The following is a 24,319-nucleotide window of genomic DNA, read 5'->3' as shown; positions in this document are numbered from 1 at the left end:
TGGTAACGCTCAGTGGACGTTATATTTAGGCATAGACATTTGGATCTATCTGGTACGAGGTTTCTGGTTAACTGGGATGTTGAAGTTGGGCGGAAGCTGGAGAACGCTAGAACACGGGAAAGCTGGTGACCGCTGCTGCCGGCGGCGCGATGAAAATGCAGACCGCCGCCGCCAGCCTGCAGCATGGAGCCGACGGCCCACGTGCGAGCAACTCATGCGCCGAGAGAGATGCGGGGTTTACAGTTTCCTTCGGCTGTTCGAATGAAACTGCTGTTTTATCTCTCAAAACGACGAGTGCAAAAGCAAAACCTTCTCTCCCCGCAGCTTGTGGTGCGAGGGAGAGAGAAAAGAGAGTGAGGAGTCGATTTTTATTTCTTGTTGAAAGCCATTGGTCCCGAAAACGCTATACCCAGTTACATTTCTGGGACCTAAATGTATAATTCGTCTTTGTTGCAGCTTAAAACTCTGAAAAACGTTTCTAGACCTTTAATGGGAGCACTGCCTATTTGCTTTTATTTCTATGTCTTGCCACTTGATTCCGGAAACGTTTGATAAATGCTGTACTGGGGCTGGAACATTCCATCCTTTTTGGGCGCACAAGGGGAGGCCCATTGCTTGTTGGGCACGGTTACGAAACCCTAGGTTGGCAACGTCTGTGAGGTAGAAGAGTATGTTGCTCAACTTAACAGAATCTTCCCACCGATTGTAAGTGGTGACGCGCTCGTATGAGGCTAGCCAGTCATCGACGTCGTGGTCGTCTGTACCACTGAATGGAGAAGGGTCGCGCTGGTGTTGCACCCCGGAACAGACGGTCGGTCTGATGGGCGGCGATGGCTGAGTTGGAGCGTCTGGCATTGTGGGTGGAGCGAGTAAAGTTCCGCTCCGAATTTCCAGGTTGAGGACCGGAACGGAGATAGAGGCACCTCCACCAAGTGTAAAGGTGCTTCTTCAAAGCGCAGGTCGGTAGTCGTTGACTGAAGAGAGTCACTAACAGCACACTCCCAGGCATCACTCAGGATCCAGCACTGCACTTAGTCGACCTCTTTGTTCAATCGCAACGCGATCCTTGCATAGGAAAAGTTTAGACCCTCTTGAACCTACTTTAGCAGCCGCAAGCTTTCACAGAATAAATTGAGTTTCTGCGAAAGAAAGAAAGCGGTGTTATACATATAGGACGCAAGGCGTATATGAGTTAACTTTGCTCGAGCTTCAAAGAATGCTAGTGCAAGACATGGAAAGGACTTCACAACGTGCAACGAAAAAAAGTAGGGGCTATTTAATTTGAATTCCCCGAAAAGGTTGCTCAATGTTTCTTATCAGAATGGATGTATGTAGTGGCATGTAAATGCATAGTGGCTGAGAAAAAGAGGTTTAAAGTCTTCTCCAAAGCAACCAATGAAACTACCACCCATTGTCATGCCACAGGAAATGCAATGCCATAAGACAGGATAGCCTTGCTGTGGGGACCCCCATAAAGTGCTGAAGCAAGTGACGATAAAAATTCTTTTCTGGATGCAAGGCACAATCATGTCTATGGATACTCGAAGCAACACTAAAAAAACAAGGAAATATCAGCTATTTGAAGAGGAAGGCTAACCAATGAAATGCACTGCTTTTGAATTTAATGCACAGTACGTCAATTAAGTTTTACTAACAGGAAATATGTATTCAACATTTGGTAATGGCAACTTTCATAAAATACTCATGTTCAATTCACACAACTAGCCTAAATTGCCGACTTTACAATAGACTACAAAGCAGCAATGTTTTTCTGAGGCGCCAATCGCAGCACTTCTTGTTTCAACAGCCACGACATTTGCAGCTTGTTATCATGAACACCTTATGTAAAAGAATAAGGCATTTTCAAGCAACACATAACACAACACAGAAGCTAGCACATAATGAAATGGTCACAAACAGCTAATATTCTCTCAACCAAAAGAGATTAAAAATGGTGCGGACATAATGCTCCACAAGTATTACGCCATTTATATCCAGCAGAGATAGCACTCTGTGAAATGGTGATGTGGATTTTCGTGAACTCTTTTGTTCGCTTTCATACCAAAGAACAGAAACTATTATCAGGCCTGCAGACTAACACAAGACACATCAATATGAGGTCAGACACCTGAATTTCCCCACTCATTCCTGCCATTTGCAATGCTGGAATAAACACGCAAAGATTAACAAAAGAGCAGGTTTTCCTGTGTTGTCATACAAACAAAAATAGGTTCAATGATATTAATGAGTGAATTTACAATGAACGTTACAAATACACCCATTCAGACTGCATGAATAAAAAGAATAGGTGTGCATGTTCTACCTCCCCAAATCTCTTCACTGAGGTAGGCAGACAAATGGCACCAGCAATAGAGATTTAGCGTAGCGGAGATTTGGTAGCGTAGATGCAGACTGGTTTACTGAACACCGGCTTCATACGGTGCAATCAACCTATACATGACTCTCAAGACTTAAACGTACTGCAAATGCCATGGGGCACAGCTGGCACTGATACGGCTTTTCACCCGTGTGGGTACGGATGTGTGCCACCAGGTGACTGCTCTGTGTAAAGCTGCTATCACAACAGTCGCAACGGTAAGGACGCTCGCCTGTGTGAGTGCGCTGGTGTTGCACTAAGGTGCTCTGGTGTGCAAAGCTCCTACCGCAGTGGTCACAACGGTAAGGACGTTCGCCAGTGTAAGTGCGCTGGTGTGACACCAGGTGGGCCTTTAGTGCAAAGCTGCTACCACAGTTATCGCAGTGGTATGGGCGGTCGCCGGTATGGAGAATGAGATGCACCACCAGACGGGATCTGTTTTTGAATTTCTTGCTGCAGTGGGTGCATTCGTACAGCTTTTTTTCTTCAGGTCTACCCCTGTGGTTACCACTGCCAGAAGGCACAGATTCCATGCCGCGGCTCACTATGCGGCTTTGACTGGCTGAATCTTCCACAGGAAATGCGCAATGGGCACTCTGTGTGATGACTGAACCTGTGTTATAAAGGCAGAATACTTTCAGTCAAATGCAGGAACCAACATTGCAGAGCTCACCTGGAGCTAGGGAAATAAAGATCAATGTTCAGGACATACTCGTCAAAAGCTGCGGATGTTTATGAAAACTTTTATTCAGTAGATCAGCCTTAAGGAGAATACTGACCTAAATATATTCCTAGTTTTAATTGAGCATGCAGTTGAAAACATTTCAGCGGCAAGAAATGTTATCATTGCCAACAAAATAGGGTAGCCTTTGAAATAAATCCAAAGCCTTTGCATTACTGGCATCATGACAAACACAGTCTTAAACCCTCCCAAGTGGGCCTAATAACAAAACAAATGGAAGTTACCAATGTTTAGCACGCAGCATACTGCCATTTTTGTTTCCTTAAACAGGGTATAAGAGGAAGCGAAAGCTAAAGGCCCATCAACCAGTGAACAGCGGCCAATACGATACCATGTAGAATTAGTTATACAATACTAACAGCAGGGGTTCTGCAGAGCTCCATTGTTCATAAAACCCCGACTAGCGGACAAAGAAAGAAAGCAATGTGGTGGAGTCACAATGAATGACGTAAGCAAGCATTTGAAACTATCTGCGGCTATACAGCACAATAATCAATATGAAGACTGATGTGTCAATCACACATTCATCAAAAGGCAAATTATTTCAACGCAAGCAATATTCACCCATGATGTTTCTGCTTTAAGTGAAAAACACGAAAGAATATGATATAAATTAAAGAATCACTACACACACTTAACAGAGCAACCACTCAATACAACCTAGCGCAAAACCTACAGGACCTAAATGTAATAGACATTGAGTCTAAGATTCCAAATAGTTTTGTTTGTTCCAAATTGAACTAGAAGAAATACAGTCTGTTGTTTTAACGATGCCGACGAATAAAGCGACAGGTTTCGACGGCATAAGCAATAGGGCTGTGATAGAAAATGTTGACATCCTTGGTCCCGTCTTGTGCTCGCTTTTTAACCATTCTGTTAATGCTTGCAAGTATCCGTCTGTATTGAAAACAGCGAAGGTAGTACCAGTATATAAGGACGGTGACCGGCACGACGCAAATTGCTAGAGGCCAATATCTCTTCTTAGCACAATTAATAACATCTTTGAAAAAATTCTCGCAAACATATTCAACAAGTTTTTAGAAAAATACGGTATCCTCAGTACGCAACAACACGGTTTCAGGTCACACCATTCAACTTCTACAGCAGTTCTCTCACTTACCCAGAAAATTAACACGGCTTTGCACAATGACATGTTAGTTGGAGTAATATTTTTGGATTTAAAAAAGGTATTCGACACAGTGGATCAATCTATCCCGATAACAAAACCAAAACACTATGGCTTTCGTCATAATATTTCCGACCTACTCACTAGTTATATCACTGACCGTCAACAAGTTGTGGTGATGAATTCCTTTACATCCTCATCGCACAAGCTTTACACTGGAGTTCCGCAAGGATCCGTACTTGGTCCATTTTTGTTTTCCTTATACGTTAATGACTTACCTTCATTTATCGGCTGTTCAAAACTTCTGGTGTATGCTGATGATACGTGTTTAATAATAACGGCAGATACAATGAAAGAGCTAGAAGAAAAAGCGAATCAAGAAGTCCATAAAAAAGAGCAATGGTTCTCAGCTAATAAGCTGACAATAAACACGAAAAAAACTAAATTCCTGATATTCTATTCAAGAAGAAAAGTAATCGACCCAACTGATGTCAGAATCCTTGTAAATAATGCTCTAACAGAACACACGTTTTCGTTTAAATATCTAGGTGTCACATTTGAAAGCCACTTACTCTGGCAAGACCAAATTGAGGCAGTCTGCGGGAAGTTGGCATCTGGATGTCATGCTCTTCATCAGGCTAAGGAATTATTTGACATCTCTACATTACGAATGCTTTATTTTGCCTTCATCGAAAGCCATCTATCATACTGTGTCGAAGTATGGGGTGGAACTTACCATACGTATTTAAATCCTATTATCCGTCTTCAAAAACGTGCATTAAGAATAATAAACAAGTCTAATCGTTATGAGCACAGCAAACCGTTATTTCGCAAGTCAATGATCCTTCCATTTGATTCATTGTATCGATTAAAAATCTCTATGTATTCACAACATAGCAAGACACAACCACCCTTTTCATGCATCAATACTTGATCTCCCGCTTCGGTCCACTAGAAACATCTCTTTTGGCAATTTCAACCTCCCTCCCATCCGCAATATATATGGTGAGCGTTTAGTGGAGTCTGCTGGGGTAAAAATTTGGAACGGGATACCAATCTCTCTTAAAAACGCACACAATTTTGCTGGTATGTTTAAAAAACAATTTATTGAAATAATTGATTTAACCTGAAATTCTTTTTTTCGTCACAGTTTTCTGTTATTATGTACTTTTTATGTAACACGATAGTTTTTGCTAACACTTGATGTCCGAAAGTTCTTTTTGAATGTCATGTTTTCAAAGCTATTTTCTTTCTTTTGCCGCGCCGAATGTTATCTACCAGTGCTATTTAGACTGCTTTGCTTTTAATCTTGTACTACGCTTACGATTTTCTGTATATGTCCGCCGTTTTTGAATTTGCTTTTTCGTATTTTGTGTACTTGGACCCCAACTAGCCGCTGGCTATGGGTTCAAAAAGTGTTTGTATTTCCTGTAAAAGAAATTCTAAAATCAACTGAAATTGAAATTGAAATGTCTAGCGCAAATACATCTTGTTCTTGTTCGTGTGATCTCGCACATCGTTTTTCGCAGTGACCATCACTTGAGTTCCAGAGATCTTGCTTTGACCTCTGAATAATAAGACGGGGTCAGAGTCACTCCAATTTGCACAAAAAATAAAGGCATCATTTTTTGCTGTCTGTACTGTTAATTGAGCATAATAGTTTTTAACCGATACATCTTTTTTTAACAGGAGCACTGCTGCTTATTTTTTTTTACAGTTCTCGAACTCACAAGGTTAACTGACAAATTGACGTCCAACGTCCTATAGACACCAGCACAAACTTTCTTCCGAAAATAGACGAAATCACGTGAAAGTTATATCTGACCTGAATCATATGTCAATTTCATTTTCTGTCTTGTGGAATGCAGGACGACGGTTCATTATCCTCCCCTTCCCTATCAACCCCTTTTTCTTGGAGTGCCTGGCTACTCTAAGATAGCTGCAAGAGCAATGAGCCTTGCATGATAGGCATTCCTTTCTTGGTGCTTGATTTCGAGTGACCAAGTATCATTAATCTAGTACTTCTACTACTGAGTGCACACCGGAAGAGAACATAAATTATAGGCTGCGTTCGACTGCAATACGAGGTCAGGTGTTCTGTCAATACCACGACCGAAATGGGAATCTCACTGAGAGCTCAAACTGTTCAACTACTGCACACCAATGGTTTATGCTCAACCACTGTCGAGTAAAAACGCACAAAAAGAACCTGGTACATCCAAAACATCAGTAACAACTGTTAGAGGCCGCTATGCAGCTACCTGTTATTCCCTCCATCTTTCACCTTTCAGCAAGCCCGCTGTCAATTCTGTGGAAAGAATTACATCGCTTACAAAACGAGTTCACTAAACAAAACTTTTCTTTAGGGTGATGCCCAATCACCTGATTATTAAGATACCTGTAACTGAAGCAATTACATCAAAGCTATTTCCAACCCACTTTGTGAATAGACGCAATGCACTGTGGTCACGGCACATGCAATTTTCCAGGTTATGAACATGATGCAAAGAAGTGATGAAAGGGTGGCAGGCGTAGTATTCAAGGTTTCCTTTGGACCTTGCACGCATTGGCTTATCAATACTCGCCTGCAAAATAACAGAGAGCAAAGGAGTGTCAATTTAAAATGAACATAGATGCCACAGGCATTGGAGCATATGTACTCTTCTGTAAATGGCAATGCACAACGTGGTAGCAAGAATGCACAAAAACCAGATCTGACAACTCTTTCTGTAGTCTTTTTCTCTAAGCACAAATTGTGAAAGAATATGAATAGGAAAAAGAAGTGCAACTGGCAATGCGCTGTTAAATGCGGGTACAAATATTTGAGACTCATGTTTTCTACCAGCTAAAATGCAATGTTAGTTCTGGTATCTTTAGCAATGCGTTATTTTGATAACCTTCGCCAGATAATCTTGGCTGGAAAAAACTCAGTCCATGCACCCCAACACAGCCAAAAGCGAAAGCAACGAACACAATATAAATGCCACAATAAAAATTCACCTGGCCGATACCGGAATCCCTATCTGACTCATGCCCTTCAGCTCAGATGCTACCTACGCCATTGCCTGACAGTGGCCCCGTCAATATATCTTTCATCCCTGCGCACCCGGTGGAATCACTCGTCATCGGCCGTTTAACCCCATCGACAAGTGCATCATCGCCCGCAAGGAATTTAAGCTGCGGCCCCTCCGTGTTCGGATTCAGTGGGCACGGGAACGTTCCAAGAAGCATGGCTCCTGATTTCCGCTTTGCTCCGATGCAGGTTACGCTGACGCTCTTCTTCAGTTGCCTGATACCGGAATCGCTGTCTCCCTCATGCCCTTCAGCTTAGATGCTACCTACGCCAGAGTGGGCACGGGAACGTTGCAAGAAGCATGGCTCCTGATTTAAGCTTTGCTCCGATGTAGGTTACGTTGACGCTCTTCTTCACCTGGCTGATACCGGAATCGCTATCTGACTCATGCCCTTAAGCTCAGATGCTACCTACGCCACTGCCTGACAGTGGCCCCGTCAACATATCTTTCATCCCTGCGCACCCGGTGGAATCACTCGCCATCGGCCGTTTAACCCCATCGACAAGTGCATCATCGCCCGCAAGGAATTTATGCTGCGGCCTCTCCGTGTTCGGATTCAGTGGGCACGGGAACGTTCCAAGAAGCATGGCTCCTGATTTCCGCTTTGCTCCGATGCAGGTTACGCTGACGCTCTTCTTCAATTGCCTGATACCGGAATCGCTGTCTCCCTCATGCCCTTCAGCTCAGATGCTACCTACGCCACTGCCTGACAGTGGCCCCGTCAACATATCTTTCATCCCTGCGCAAACGGTGGAATCACTCGCCTGCGGCCGTTCAACCCCATCGACAAGTGCATCATCGCCCGCAAGGAATTTAAGCTGCGGCCTCTCCGACCTCGGATTCAGTGGGCAAGGGAACGTTGCAAGAAGCATGGCTCCTGATTTCAGCTTTGCTCCAATGCAGGTTACGCTGGCGCTCTTCTTCACCTGGCTGATAGCGGAATCGCTGTCTCCCTCATGACATTCAGCTCAGATGCTACCTACGCTACTGCCTGACAGTGGCCCCGCAACATATCTTTCATCCCTGCGCACCCGGTGGAGTCACTCGACTTCGGCCGTTCAACCCCATCGACAAGTGCATCATCGCCCGCAAGGAATTTAAGCTGCGGCCTCTCCGACCTCGGATTCAGTGGGCACGGGAACGTTGCAAGAAGCATGGCTCCTGATTTCCGATTTGCTCCAATGCAGGTTACGCTGACGCTCTTCCTCACCTGGCTGATACCGGAATCGCTGTCTCCCTCATGCCCTTCAGCTCAGATGCTACCTACGCTACTGCCTGACAGTGGCCCGTCAACATATCTTTCATCCCTGCGCACCCGGTTGAGTCACTCGCCTTCGGCCGTTCAACCCCATCGACAAGTGCATCATCGCCCGCAAGGAATTTAAGCTGCGGCCTCTCCGACCTCGGATTCAGTGGGCACGGCAACGTTGCAAGAAGCATGGCTCCTGATTTCCGATTTGCTCCAATGCAGGTTACGCTGACGCTCTTCTTCACCTGGCTGATAGCGGAATCGCTATCTCCCTCATGCCCTTCAGCTCAGATGCTACCTACGCCACTGCCTGACAGTGGCCCCGTCAACATATCTTTCATCCCTGCGCAAACGGTGGAATCACTCGCCTGCGGCCGTTCAACCCCATCGACAAGTGCATCATCGCCCGCAAGGAATTTAAGCTGCGGCCTCTCCGACCTCGGATTCAGTGGGCAAGGGAACGTTGCAAGAAGCATGGCTCCTGATTTCAGCTTTGCTCCAATGCAGGTTACGCTGGCGCTCTTCTTCACCTGGCTGATACCGGAATCGCTGTCTCCCTCATGACATTCAGCTCAGATGCTACCTACGCTACTGCCTGACAGTGGCCCGTCAACATATCTTTCATCCCTGCGCACCCGGTTGAGTCACTCGCCTTCGGCCGTTCAACCCCATCGACAAGTGCATCATCGCCCGCAAGGAATTTAAGCTGCGGCCTCTCCGACCTCGGATTCAGTGGGCACGGGAACGTTGCAAGAAGCATGGCTCCTGATTTCCGATTTGCTCCAATGCAGGTTACGCTGACGCTCTTCTTCACCTGGCTGATAGCGGAATCGCTATCTCCCTCATGCCCTTCAGCTCAGATGCTACCTATGCCACTGCCTGACAGTGGCCCCGTCAACATATCTTTCATCCCTGCGCAAACGGTGGAATCACTCGCCTGCGGCCGTTCAACCCCATCGACAAGTGCATCATCGCCCGCAAGGAATTTAAGCTGCATCTCTCCGTCCTCGGATTCAGTGGGCACGGGAACGTTGCAAGAAGCATGGCTCCTGATTTCCGCTTTGCTCCAATGCAAATGTGTACATTTTCCTTGTACGCTAAAAAGAGCGACATCTGCTTGCTGGTGTTCCAGTGCCCAGGGGTGCTGTGTGAAACTGTGTGTGATTGCTTTTCTATGGCTTTTCTACTCTTGTGCTCCGCCGACATAGAAACGATCCCCGGCCCCACCACGCGATCTGAATCCCTGTCAGAAATTGAATCGCTCCCTAAAGACCCTGCAGAACGGATGACAGTAATTTTTCAACTGCTCAAAGATATTCACGCCCGTTCATTACAAAGTTCGGAGGCACAAACTGAGCTGACCGCAGATATTAAATTCATTAAGGCTGGGCAGAAAAGCATCGAAACAAAAATAACTAATGTTCAGAAGCGTTTAGATGAACTGGAAGAGAAAGGGAAAGTTCTTGACACCTTCAGCCATGAGTTCGCAGGCATGCAAGAATCTATCGAATGTTAACTTCACAAAATCGCTTCTTACAAAAACGCCTAGATGATATGGAGGACAGATCACGCCGAGATAATTTGATTTTTCATAGACTGACAGATTCATCAGAAACTTGGCAAGAAACAGAAAGCACACTGACCAATGCACTAACGAAGGTACTTGACTCGTTACCAAACGACCAATTTCAGCGTGTTCATCGTTTAGGCATCTTTTCCGCTAACAAATGCAGGCCCATCATTGCCAGATTTACCAACTACAAAGTGTAAGAGTTAATGCTATCTCATCGTATTAATTTCAAGGAACACAAATTATCAATAAGCGAAGATTTTTCACCCGCTACTAGAACTGCGAGACGGAAACTAAGCGAATTTGGAATCGGCTATCCGGGATCACCCAAATTTCGCCTTCGCTACAATAAGCTACTCATACGCGACAAATGCTTCATGTACAATCCATCCAACGACACAATTGATGAAATCGAGCTGTCATCCGAACACGTGCCCCAAGGATCAGACGCTTCGCCACTTGTTGCGTCCTAGGGGCGCGAGAGGGGCAGTGGTCATTCATCACCATCAGATGTTACGATTCTGTACACTAACACCAGAAGTACCTTAAATAAGAAAACACCTCTTTCATCGGCAATCGACACCTGTACTGCGCATATCATCGCATTTACTGAAACTTGGCTATCACATCAAATCCACGATAACGAAATCTTTCACAACGCACACCGCTTCACAATATATCGCAACGACCGAACTATCCTGCGGGGAGGCGGCGTACTCCTTGCTATTTCGAAAGACATACCGTCATCATGCATCTACACTAATAGCGTGTTGGAAACAGTATGGGCATCAGTTACTCTACACCATCAGAAAATCATATTCGGCGTATGCTATCGCCCTCCTTCTTCTTTGCGCTCTTTCATTAACGAGCTTCACGACGAACTTAACATAATACACACCAGATTTCTATCGGCTTCCTTGATTTTACTACGAGATTTTAACTTTCCCAATATTTCTTGAGATACCTAGCCTCCCATCCTTTCTCAATTTTTATCCGATTCCAGTGATTTTCTTGATTTATGCTCCGTTTTTTCATTTACCCAATTAGTCACTAATGCTACCAGAATCTCTGTCAACACTGCCAACACTTTCGATTTGATCCTAACCAATCGAGCCGACTTTGCTTCCGCCATCACCTATTTACCTAATATAAGCGATCACTCTTTGCTTATTTTCAGCATTAACGCTGCCTGTCCTAAACCTGGAAGAAAGAAAAAGACCATACTAGATTATATTAGAGCAGACTTCGATGCCATTAACAATGAATTATCAGCGTTTTCTCAAAAATTCCTGAAAAACTTTGGCGATCGCTCTGTGCAAACGAAGTGGGAAATGTTCAAGACCAAAGTTCACGAACTAACTCAGAAATATATTCCAAGACGCACCATCACTTCTAATCCTCAAGCCCCATGGTACACCGCCCATATAAGACGCCTATCTAACAGAAAAAAGCGCCGATATGGTATAGCTAGGCTATCACCGTGTAACACACACTGAGGCGCATACAAGACTGCCGCTGATGCCTATACAACTGCACTTAAGCAAGCAAGAGATAACTTCCTTTCTAACAAGTAACCATCCATGCTATCTACCAACATTAAAAAAATTTGGCGCGTTATCAGCCCACATACCGAAGAATCTATTAACTTAACTGACGTGTCAGGGGACCCTATTCCGGCTCATTTATGCGCATCAGAACTTAACAAAAACTTTATTCAGAACTTCTCGCGCACATCAAACACCACACATCCCGTTCCACTCCGGTATAATTACCCTTCTATGCCTCAAATTTTCATCGATACATCTTGCGTTGCTAAACTTCTTGATGCCCTAAAACTTCATGCATCGCCCGGTTTTGACTGCATTCATCCTAAATAAAAAAAAAAAATACAATTGCCTCTAGCTCCTTAATACTAACAAAGATTTTTCAGCAGACTCTCGATAATTCCATTCTGCCAACACAATGGAAAGTCGGGAAGGTGGTTCCATTATTCAAATCAGGAAATCGAACCTCCCCTACAAATTATTGCCCCATCTCGCTCACTAGTACTTGTTGCAAACTATTAGAACACGCCATTTTCACTAACCTTGTGAACTTTCTCGAGTCTAATTCCTTTTTTACACCCGCACAGCATGGCTTTCGGAAGTCATTTTCTTGCGAAACCCAACTTGCCAGCTTCACTATCACACTTCATGATATTTTAGATCGCGCTTCAGAAGCTGACTGCATTTTCCTTGATTATTCTAAGGCATTTGACAAGGTATGTCACCGCTTATTATTATGCGAAGCATATTGCTAGAGCTACCACTCACGCCGTCGCCGTGGGACCCCCACCTGACACCGTGACGTCACACCACGTGACACCGTGACGTCACACCACGTGACATCGGATGAGAGAGCCGGCCTCCGCCTCGCGCCGTCGCCGTGGGACCCCTAGCCGTCACGCCACGTGAAACCGTGACGTCACACCACGTGACATCGGATGAGAGAGCCGGCCTCCACCTCGCGCCGTCACCGTGGGACCCCTAGCCTCACACCCGCGCATTCCCGCGCATTTCAAACGCGCGTTCACACTCGGTGTAGGTGAAACGCTCGCTCCACCGGGCAGGCAGACGCGGCTTCCGTGGCAATCCAGGCGCTCACCCAACGCGCGTCTCGGGGTTAGTCGGCGTTCCGCTGTAGCCATGCCGTTGTCTTCCCCCACGACGAAGGCTTCTAGTGGTTGTATTAAAATGACCAAGTATTCAACCAAGGAAAGCCATGTATTACCAAGCCTAGCCACTAATATGCTTCGCATTCCCCAGGCTTAGCCAAGCTGAGCCTCAGCAATTTTTTAAAAGCTAACCCAACTGAATATCGACTACAGCGTTCTGAAATGGATTGAATGCTTTCTTAACCGATCACAGTTCGTTTCCGCTAATAACTATAACTCACCTTACGGCGAAGTTTACTCGGGCGTGCCACAAGGCTCCGTGCTCGGACCCCTTTTGTTTTTTATTTACATCAACGACCTCCCTTCCATTGTATCATCTAACATTCTTTTGTTTGCTGACGACTATGTGGTTTTCCGCGAAATAAAATCGCCCGACGATGCTAACCTTCTTTAGCGTGATCTAACATTTCTCTTTGGTGTAATGAATGGCTTATGGAACTTCACACTAATAAGTGGAACATTATGTGAATATCAAGAAGTGCCAACGCTCCGCCTGTGTACTACCTAAATAACGTTCCGTTAGAAGCGGTTACTTCATATAAATACCTGGGTGTTCATATTTCTGCTGACCTTAACTGGACGCGCCATATTGAGTACATTGCTAACAAAGAACCGCATGTTGGGCTACGTGCGCCGTAACGTTTCCAAAACTCCGTCTTCCTTGAAATCATTGCTTTATAAAACACTAATACGTCCTAATCTGGAATACGCCGCCGCCATATGGGATCCCCATCATGAAAAACTGATAACTTTGCTTGAGCTAGTTCAAAATAACGCTGCTCGTTTTATCCTGTCCAACTTTAACCGTACCGCAAGTGTAACAAGAATGAAAGCTAATCTTTCTTTGCCTCTTTTAGCATCCCGCCGGCAGACAAGTTGTTTGAGCCTCTTTCATAAACTATACTATCATCGCATGCTACATGATGTCCTCATTTGGTCCCCCAGATACGTGTCAAACCGCATTGATCATCGTCACAAAGTTGGCATTGAAGCGTGTAACACTGTAACTGCATTTCAGTCTTTCTTGCCTCGTAGATCACGCGAATGGAACCGCCTTCCCGCAGACATCGCCGACATAAGTGATAACCAGCATTTTCGTTCTGCACTAGCGAACATTGTATAGCAGGAATATGATAATACTTTGTTCTCTATCATGCATTGCATCTGTTTATGTATCTTCATGTTTTGTAACCACTCCCCTCTTTAATGCCTTTGGCCTTGAGGATTCAATAAATGAAATGAAAAAAGTGCGTAAGCCTGAGCTCCAATATGCTCTTCAGACCATGTAGAGGTGCTGCCAAAAGGTGACCCACTGTGTTCTTGTCACAGATCAACGAGAAGGTTTCTCGTGACCCTAACTTGGCAGAGAGAAATTCAGAGCACCAGACACACAGTTGAAAAGGGTATGAGCCTGAGAATATTACCTGCATAGTTTAGCAGCAGCTATTTATACAGATTGTTTAAGCAGCAATTAGCACTCCTTCTTCAGCTAATACGCTTGATTTGTCTGCAAAAGGACGCTCAGAAAAGCAGAATAATCACTAGGGAAGGCCTTAATTACACGAGGCAGTGTTTAATAGTAACCACTTGTACACAGGGAAGCCAGAGAATATACTTGGTGTGACCGAGAGGCACGGTGTCCCCTTAGTGTCACAGAAGCAGCCTTTAAAATGCAGGAATACATTTGATCTTGCCATGAAACCATGGCAGCGGATAGGCGACTCGCGTACATAGGAGACTGGTGGAGTGATGCAACTAGGGAACGCTGATGTGATTTTAGATGCGGGTTCCTGGCTAAAGTAAAACTCAGATGCATTGCTTCGAGCAAATGCCCCGAGCCAGGAGAGCGCACCCTAAATTGCAGATCAGCCACATTGCAGCAGATGCCTATTTTAACAGCACATATGGCACTATGCATTTCAAAGCAAGGCTATCTTTGTAGATGCAATCTCCACGACAAATTCCGATTGACACTCGATACTATGTAGTCAATCGTACAAGGAAATGCAGGGATCAAAAAGTAAACTATAGAACGTATTCTCTCAACTGTGGGGACTTGGTCCGCTTCGTCCCCTTGGGTTTACTCCCCGCGATGTCGTCCTCCCTATTTACCTTAACGAGGGGGGTCACCTGCATTGTATCGACCCCAGCGACAACAGATGGCGTGACAGTCGCAGGTGTGGGGGAGACAGCTCTCTCTTCAGCCTCGGGAATTCATTGCACGTACGTCGCACGAGCTTGCGGGAACATTACCCGTGAGGTTGTATCCCTCACTAAGGGTATAAGGTAGGAGGAGAAGAATTTTTTTTATCCTGCTTAAATTCTTTATGCAGCACGTTTCTCAATTCTTCCTCCTCTAGTACTCATTTTCATAAGGTGCGTGCATTCACAGCACTGCTATGTTGTCTTTTGGTCCTTGCATATGTGAGCACCGAGGGAATTCCCACGTTCCAAGCGATATTTGTTACATCGCAGCATGCATGGAATGTTCGTTCACGACAGTTCCTAAAGGAGGTAACTGACCTGCGATATAAGGTGGCCAAGGCAATGCTGAGAGAAAAACAAGATCTTATATGAAATGCCGCTCCCCTTCTACCTGACCACATACTGTCTGGCTGTGTTCTGCTGAATGTTTAATTAATGTCCAATTAATGTCCAGATATCTCTGTTTAGAAACACACCTTTTTTTTACTTAGCTAGTGCTATTCTATCCCAACATCTTTGTTTTCAAGGAATTGGTAAGTGAATGAAATCAATGGACAATGCAGCTAAACTGAATGTTACAGACCCTAGATTCGGTGAGTACACAATCACTGGCATCATAACGACATCCTTAGATAGCTGTTGTGTCCCTGATCGTTCTCAAAATCATGAGTCGTAATAGGTTAAACCTTTTAATGGAGAGTAGTGCCACTACCTGCACTCATTTTCAGCAGTGCTCCCATGACTAACCGTAAATGTGGGAAGACAACGTTTAACATTGCTGGGGCAAAAAATTTGCAGAGGGAAATTAAGCTTCACGTTAAGGGCATGACACGACAGCATTACTGGATTAATGGCAATATATGTGGAATTGGTCATTCTCTACACTACATTCATAGGTCCCAGGGGGTCGTCATACCACTCCTGGCACAGCCACCCAGGTTGGTCTTCCCGAGCAACCTCGCGACCAACCGTAAATGAAAGTGCCAACTGCAATGGCTGGCAGATTGTGATGAAGTCACAAAGTCAAGAGACCTACATGGCCCGCCTAGGTTGCTTCTATAGGGATTTTCTGTGGATTTTTTGCTCATGGCCAATGACCCTGTCTTTTCTGAAACACCGGACAATGAACGCTATCGCGTTGAAAATGTACGCATTGTATCTCTTGGCAAGCCATCATAGCTCTAAACAACGATAGCATAAGCCTCCAACCCGTAATTAGTCATACAACGTTGACAAGACTAACAATAATGAAGTTAGCAGCAGAGCACATCCCCGTGTGCACTGCATCGAGTACAATACTTTCAGGCTCAACAGTTGACGATGGCAGCCAGTGATTGTATCGACACAGCAAATAGCTTTACAACAGGCTCAGAAAAACCTTGAAGAAGCTAGTTACTCAACACATCTCGGTTTCAAAACGGTCAAGGCTACCTAAGTTGACATTGTGGACAGTTAGTATTACCATGTTGAGTTGCAATCAATATATCATTCATGACACGTACATATGTAATTTTTCCATCAAAAAAAGGCAAGGATGGCACTTCTCTGCATTAAACTTAAAAATGTGGACCATGCAGCTGGGAACATGCAATGAAAACATCACAGTACAAACCTAATCCAAAGAGTGTCATGGCAAGAACATGCATTCGTGACTTAATTTGGATCACTGCAGCCCCCCCCCCCCGCACACACACACACATGGCAGAAAAGTATGGGCAAATTACCTTCCATGGAGGAGATATGAAGCTGTGAAATAAACTTTGAATACTGATACATTGTCGCTGCCGGCTTTGCAGAAATATTAAATGCTATCACAGTTTCACTTATCGTGAGTGGTCAGAAGCTGGTCATGCTTTCTTGCCACGTATGCTGCTGCAGGGATTTCAGGGGATAACTGGGGCTTCCAACATTAAGGTTTTGAACCATGTCACTGGAAGACTGGCAGCATACAATGCGACCCTGTGCTTTTCCACAGAAAAAATTTGACTTCTGACGAAACATGACGCCTCTCGCTGTGGCTTATAGCCGGTATCGTGAGGTATGACAACACAGTATGTCGGTCAGGACGAGATGTTCTGCATTGTAACTTTTGAAGGTATGATTAAATATAAAAATATGGCAACAGCGATAGGCGACAACCAACCAGACAAACCAAATTGAATAGAGTATTTTGGTTTGGTTTTAAGCGGCTTAACGTCCCAGCATGATTCAGGTTATGAGGGGCACCACAGTGGCGAGCTCTGGATAATTTTGGCCGTCTGGAGTTCTTTAACATGCACTGGCATTGCACAGTACACAGGCCTCTTGCATTTTGCCTCCATCGAAATGCGACCGCCGCAGCCGGGATTGAACCCCATTTTTCACGTAAATAAATAAATAAAGTGATTGCTAGAAGAAGACGCATTACAACAATTAAGAAAGGCAGGCCATTGCATGCATCTGGAGGAGCTAGTGCATAACAAGCAAGGAACTCTTAGAAAACCACACAATAGCAAATGAGCCATCAGACTAAAAGAAAGACCAGATTAAAAAAATTGCACAACATATCACAGAAATTTAAGAAATACAGCGTAGAATAAACAAAGTAGCCTTCAATGGAAACAAATAAACAGAACAGGACACAAAGCTTACAAATAACAAAAGGGGCAGGAAGTAGAGAACATCAGGAAGATGTTCTCCACTGTTACTTTGAAAGTACGATGATTAAACATAACAATATGGCAATACGGACGGACAACCACCAACCAACAAAACTAAATTCAGAAGAGTATTTTGGTTCGGTTTTAAAAGGTTTAACTTCCCTAAAATGATTCAGGCTATGAGGGACACCGCACAGGAGGGCTCTGGATAATTTTGACCACCTGGAGTTCAACATGCAATGACATTGCACAGTGCACAGGACTCTAGCATTTCGCCGCCTTAGAAATGCGACCGCCGCGGCCGGGTCTGAGCCCGTGTTTTTTGGGTCAGCAGCTGAGCGCCATAACCACTGCACCACTGTGATGACGGATAGAGTATTTTCAATTTGGGAAGTAAGAATGTGCGTGACAAACCATAAGATTTGCTCAACCAGAATAATATTCGCTCAGCTGCGATTTCAAGCTAAATATCCAACTGCACTGCAAAGACAAGTACCGTCTTACTTTTATACAATCTTTTAATCTGAGACTTCCAAGCACAAATATTTGCCAAATAACTAACAAGAAAGCAGATATGAAATAAATTAAAAGATGGTTAGAATTAGAACGGGCATAATGACAAATAAGGAAGGCAGGACATTTTGAGAACCTGGAAGATGGTTGGTTGGTTTATGGGGTTTACCGTCCCAAAGCGACTAAGGCTATGAGAGACGCCGTAGTGGAGGGCTCCGGAAATTTCGACCACCTGGGGTTCTTTAACGTGCACTGACATCGCACAGTACACGGGCCTCTAGAATTTCTCCTCCAAAGAAATTCGACCACCGCGGCCGGGATCGAACCCGCGTCTTTCGGGTACGCAGCCGAGCACCATAATCACTGAGCCACCGCGGCGGCAGAAGCTGGAAGAGCTAGCGGATAACTCGCAAGGAACTCTTAGGAGGCACACAATGGCTAACTAACCATCAGACTCCAACAAACATAGGAATAAAAAAACTGCACAGCACATCAAAGAAATTGAAGGTATACAGCGCAGAATACAAAAAAAATAGCCTTGAAGAAAAAAGACAGACAAGGATTCAAAGCTTACAAAGAAGGAAGGGGCAGTAGAAAAACATAACAATGAACCACTTTAACTTACTAGGAAAGGTGGCATTCGCCACAGCCCTGATACAGAGGGGATGCCAAGAGATCCATTTAATCTAGGGGAGACATCTCAGTGCGTGGTACAAAGACATGTCCCGCAATACATAGCAAACAAACCACGTTCCGCAGTACAAAAGAAATAAAACAATTAACCACTATAATCTGCTAGGCAACGTGACACTCGACAGAGCTCAGACAGAAATGGGGAATTTCTTATTGCATTGAAGAAAGATATGTCCCCCAATACATTGTTTTACAGGACAGTAGCTCCAACCTATGGGTCGGAATAAGTTGGCAGCAGTTCCTCTGGAATGTTCTTACCCTGGCTACTGATGCTCCACCAATGCCTGCAAAACGAGAACACAGAAAACAGGCCAAGTACAAAAAAAAGAAAACGACAATCAACACCAGTGTTATTCAATACTGCGGGCAGTCCTGTATTTTAAAGCGGACCATTTAGTGCAATGCTACGGTAGCATGCACTTTTCATTCCTGTATAGTTCCTAATGAGACGCAGAAAAAGGATTTCGTACTTGCATGGCACGGCAACATGCAGAGGGGCACGGCCTCCATATACAAAAAAAAAGGCCTGCTGAGTTGCAGTAACTAGTGCCTGTTTGTACCGGTATTCGATGAAAACTGCTGGCTACAGGTACTGCCGCCTTTTTGGATATGGTCCGCCAGCTTGCACAAGTCACCGCAGTGCACAGTGAACACTTGTCATACATAACACCGAAAGAACTAACGATAGTATTTTCTGTGTGATTACGGACACAGAAGAACAAATACATCTATCTCCACCAACGTGCTGTCCTTGCTAAAGCCCGCTACAAGAGAAATTAAGCGTGGAAAGCTCACTGGCGACCGTGTGAGTGACACGCTCACGGCAGAATACACACACAAAATGAATTTAGACAGGTTAACGACCGTTACAACCCTGCTGCCTGTTGCGTTTACTTACCCGCAGATGCAAGTGATGAAATAGCAGGTTTATAGGAAAAACTCCAGCAGGTTTCTATGGAGCAAATTTGTCTGGTATTGTGGTTATAAACTGCTGTGCCTTTCAGGTTACTAGTAAAGGTATCAACAAGCCTGCATCTTTCGTGACTGCGCAGTGACATTAGGAACGTGCACACAAACATACCATGTCTTCACTCGCGTACGATGAAAAAGTCACGTTCAACGGGTCGCACGAAGTCATGCTTGCTCTGCATGCGCATAGATTTCTTTCTTCAAAGCTTCTTATTCTCACAGACTGACAACACACAAACAGGAATGTGTAAAGCAACAGATTGAAGAACTGTTGCAACAGGCACACACGAAATTTATGCAATTGTTGATGCCACCCGCAATGCAGCTTGCGCCATCGTACATCTTGTCTGCATGGTTGGCGTGGGCACATTTAAATACAAATAAACATTATGAGGACCATCTAGACAACCTAAATTAACTATATATTATGATGCTGCAAAGTTTCATTCATGCGCAAGGTATAGTTGATTGGAAACTGGCCGTCAGTTATGACAGTTCTGACCATCCAACGCAAAAAATCCCATTTCTCACCACGCACGGTGGTTTCCGTTTATGACAATGCAAAAATGTTTCTTCCTTGCAGGATTACAATGTAGTCAGTGAGGTTGAATTTCAAACCTGGACACCAGACAAGACTGCGCAATCTTTCTTGATGCATACAACGCGCAATCGCAACAAACGCAATTCAATCCCCACATAGAAAAAGTTTAGACCCCCTTGAATCTACCTCAGCAGGCACAAGCTTTTACAGAATAAACTATAAGTTTATACACAAAAAAGAGCGGTGTACTACACATAGGACGCAAGGCGTATATGGGTTAACTGTGCTTGAGCTTCAAAGAATGCGATTGCAAGACATGGAAAGTACTTCCCATCGTGCAACTATGAAAAGCGGAGGATATTTAATTTGAATTCACCGAAAAGGTTGTTCAATGTTTCTTTTCAGAATGGATGGATGTAACCGAATGTAAATGTACAGTGGCTGAGAAAAGGGAGGTTTAAAGTTTTCTCCAAAGCAACCGATGAAACTACCGCCCATTGTCGTGCCACAGGAAATGCAATGCTATTAGATAGGATAGACTTGCTGTGGGAACCAGAACCAAGTGCTGAAGCAAGTGGCAAAAAAAATTCTTTCCTGGATGCAAGGCACAATGATGTCTGTGGACGCTCGAAGCAAAATGCTAAAAAAGGAAACATCAGCTATTCGAAGAAAAAGCCTAACCAAAGAACTGCACTGCTTTTGAAATTAATGGACAATATCTCAAGTAAGTTTTACAAACAGCCAGAAGGTATTCAACATTTTGTAATCGCAAATGTAATAGTCATGTGCAATTTCACACAACAAAGCTAAAAAACAATGTTTGTCTTAGGCACTAATCGCAGTATTTGTTTCAGCAGCCATGACTCCTGCAGCTTGTTATCAAGAACACCTTATGTAAAAAAATAAGGCTTCTTCAAGTAACACCAACACAACAAAGAAGCTAACACGAAATGAAATGGCCACAAACACCTGATATTCTGACAACCACAACAGATAAAAATCGTGTGAAGATCATGCTCCACAAATATTATGCCATTTATATCCATTAGAGATGGCGGTCTGAGAAATGGTGATGTAGATGTTCGTAAACTCTTTTTGTTGGCTTTGATACCGAAGTACAGAGAACTGTTCTAAAACTTGCACACTAACACAAGACACATCAATAAGAGGTCGGACACTTGCCGTTCGCCACTCATTCCAGCCACTAGCACTGCCAGAATAAACACACTAAGATTAACAGAAGAGCAGGTTTTCTTGTGTTGTCACACAAACAGAAATCGGTTCAATCGGTTCATAAATTCACTCATTAATAAATTACTGAATTTATAATGTCCATCACAAAAATACGCCCACTCAAACTGCACGAATAAAAAGAATAGTTGTGCATGTTTTACCCCCTTGAATGTTTTCACTGAAGCAGGCAGATAAATGGCATTAGCAATAGAAATTTAGCGCAGTGGAGACGAAGTAGCGTAGATGTAGACTGGTTTACTGAACGCCGGCTCTAAAGGAGGCGCAGTGACCTTGCCTGATATTAACCATGCCACTACGGCTGCGTAGTCAATTTGCGGTAAACTGGCATACGTCTATGCTATTACATCTCTGGTATGATACATCTCTTTGTAATATTGGGAACAATGTTTTTAAAATCTCCCTCCTACTGAAGTGATGCCATCCACGTATGACCGAGATTTCATTTCCATTCATGCGAGTTTACATGCATAGCAGGATTACTCTGTGTTCAGGAAATACTTATCGCGAGTGTGTGTGTAGCCTAAGGGAACAACAAATGTATTTTCCTGAAAAAACTTTAAACGTGAACAAAACATACAAATGTAAAGAAAGACGAAGGTTAGCTACCCCCACCCATCATAGAGCATTCTGCTAGAATCTCATTAGATCGCACATAAAAAGGTAGATAGGAAAACATATCGACTAAGGGCATTAGAAACCGCTGCTATTCTTTGTGAATCGTGTTTTTGTGGAGTTTTAAATTTTTTCCCTGAGTGAATGTTTTATGGCACAAATCGCATTGGAACGGCTTTTCGCCCTTATGGGATCTCACATGCCTCGCAAGAACTGAACGTTGTACAAAGGCCATGGGGCACAGCTGGCACTGAAACGGCTTTTCACCCGTGTGGCTACGGATGTGCACTACCAGGTTGCTCTTCGATGTAAAGCTGCTGCCACAGTGGTCACAACGGAAAGGACGCTCGCCTGTGTGAGTGCGCTGGTGTTGCATTAAGGTGCTCTGGTGTGCAAAGCTGCTACCACAATGGTCACAATCGTAAGGACGTTCCCCGGTGTGAGTGCGCTGGTGTGCCTTCAGATTGGACCTAATTGCAAAGTTCTTTCCACAGTCATCACAATGGTATGGGCGGTCCCCAGTATGGACTCGGAGATGCACCACCAGCTGAGATCTTTTTTTGAATCCCTTGTTGCAGTGGGTGCATTCGTGTACCTTCTTTACTGCAGGTTTACCCGGGTGGTTACCACTGCCAGAAGGAGTAGATTCCATGCAGTGGCTCACTGGGCGCCTTTGACCAGTTGAATCTTGCACAGGAGGCGCATGGTCGCCCTGTGTGACGACTGAACCTGTGTGGTAAAGGAAGAATACTTTCAATCAAAAGCAGGAACAAACATTCCACAGCTCACCTGGAGCTAGGGAAATGAAGATCAATGTGCAGGACATAATTGTCAACAGCTGTGGATGTTGATGAAAAGTTTTATTGAATAGGTCGGCCTTAAGAAGAATTCAGGTCTGAAGAAAAATATCCCTAGAATGAATTCTGCAAGCAGCTGAAAACATTTCAGCTGCAAAAAATGTCATCCTTGCCAACAAAACAGGGTAGCATTTGAAAGCCATTCTAAGCACTTGCATTACTGCCATCATGATAGACGCTGTCCTAAGCCCACCCAAGTGGGCCTAATACCCAACAAATGGCAATTAGCTAAGTTTATCACACTACCACTTTTGTTTTCTTTATTTGCTCCTCAGACAGGGTACAAGAGGAAGCAAAAGCTAAAGGCTAAAAACCTGATGAGGCTTTGGACCCCTGCACAAGTCCTTGCATCAATCCACAGAACCCACAGGGGTGGCAGTTTGGTCAACAGTTCATATATTACGTAAAACAACTTTCCAGAAAATCAAAGGCAAATATCTCAATTCAGTACAGTTCTATGAACTCAAGCTTCTGTATTCTTCACACTGTTCTTTGAAAGACAACCTTCAGGAACGCATTATGGAGAAAAAGTGAAGATTCTAACCTGATGAGTTTTGCCAATAAAATACACCGTATTTGCGGCCTCTGGTGGTCAAGCCTGCAAGTGAAAGAAAGCTTACATTCATAAGACACAGGATTGCATGTGCAACAACTCACATGGTGTTATGTGGATGAGACGGTGAAAATAGCATACCATCTCATACAAGCGTTGTGCTAGGTCCGGTAAATTGAGTAGGACAGTCTTAAAAACAATCAAGTTCCAAAGCAAACATTCCAAACTTTCAATTCTGCACGCAGACGGGAACTATATTTATGCTCATGAAAGAATCATAGTCACCTAAAAATATCAGATATCTGTTGCAAGCAAACCAACAGCCACTTTATAGACCTGTTCGCTAGCACAGTAACTGGCTTCATGGGAAGGACTGTACAAGTCTGCCTACGTAGGCTTAAAAACTAACGAGTGTGAGTTATGGTTAGAGACAAAACACATTGGGACAGGATTCCTCCTGTTTTTTTAAGACCTCTTACACCCTTTCTACAGCACGTAGAAAAAAATTTTCAGAGCTTGACAACTGGTAAAAAATGGTCAGGAGGCTTGCTTGCAGCCAAGATTACAGCCGCCCACAAGTGTGGCCAACATGCCCAACACGGTGATTCCCCTGCAGCAGCTCCAAGAGAGGC

The 24,319-nt window shown here is 44.2% G+C and overlaps 1 protein-coding gene and 1 pseudogene across 1 annotated transcript; one reads left to right on the top strand and one right to left on the bottom strand.

Moving 5' to 3' along the window:
- Positions 1-638: 638 nt before the first annotated feature.
- Positions 639-22,929, bottom strand: LOC149328123 (uncharacterized). The gene is made up of 3 exons (XM_089561457.1): positions 22,439-22,929; positions 2,482-2,839; positions 639-653 (listed from the first exon to the last, which is right to left on the bottom strand). Exons 1-3 carry the CDS (start codon positions 22,927-22,929, stop codon positions 639-641), a joined length of 864 nt encoding a protein of 287 aa, XP_089417583.1.
- On the top strand, positions 9,354-9,924 carry LOC149328124 (uncharacterized; annotated as a pseudogene).
- Positions 22,930-24,319: the final 1,390 nt, after the last annotated feature.

Source organism: Amblyomma mixtum, chromosome 9, assembly GCF_055824585.1.
Source record: "Amblyomma mixtum isolate Tamu chromosome 9, ASM5582458v1, whole genome shotgun sequence".
Classification (NCBI taxonomy): domain Eukaryota; kingdom Metazoa; phylum Arthropoda; class Arachnida; order Ixodida; family Ixodidae; genus Amblyomma; species Amblyomma mixtum.
Note: the sequence above shows the minus strand (reverse complement) of the source record. Positions and strands in the feature narration are given on the sequence as shown.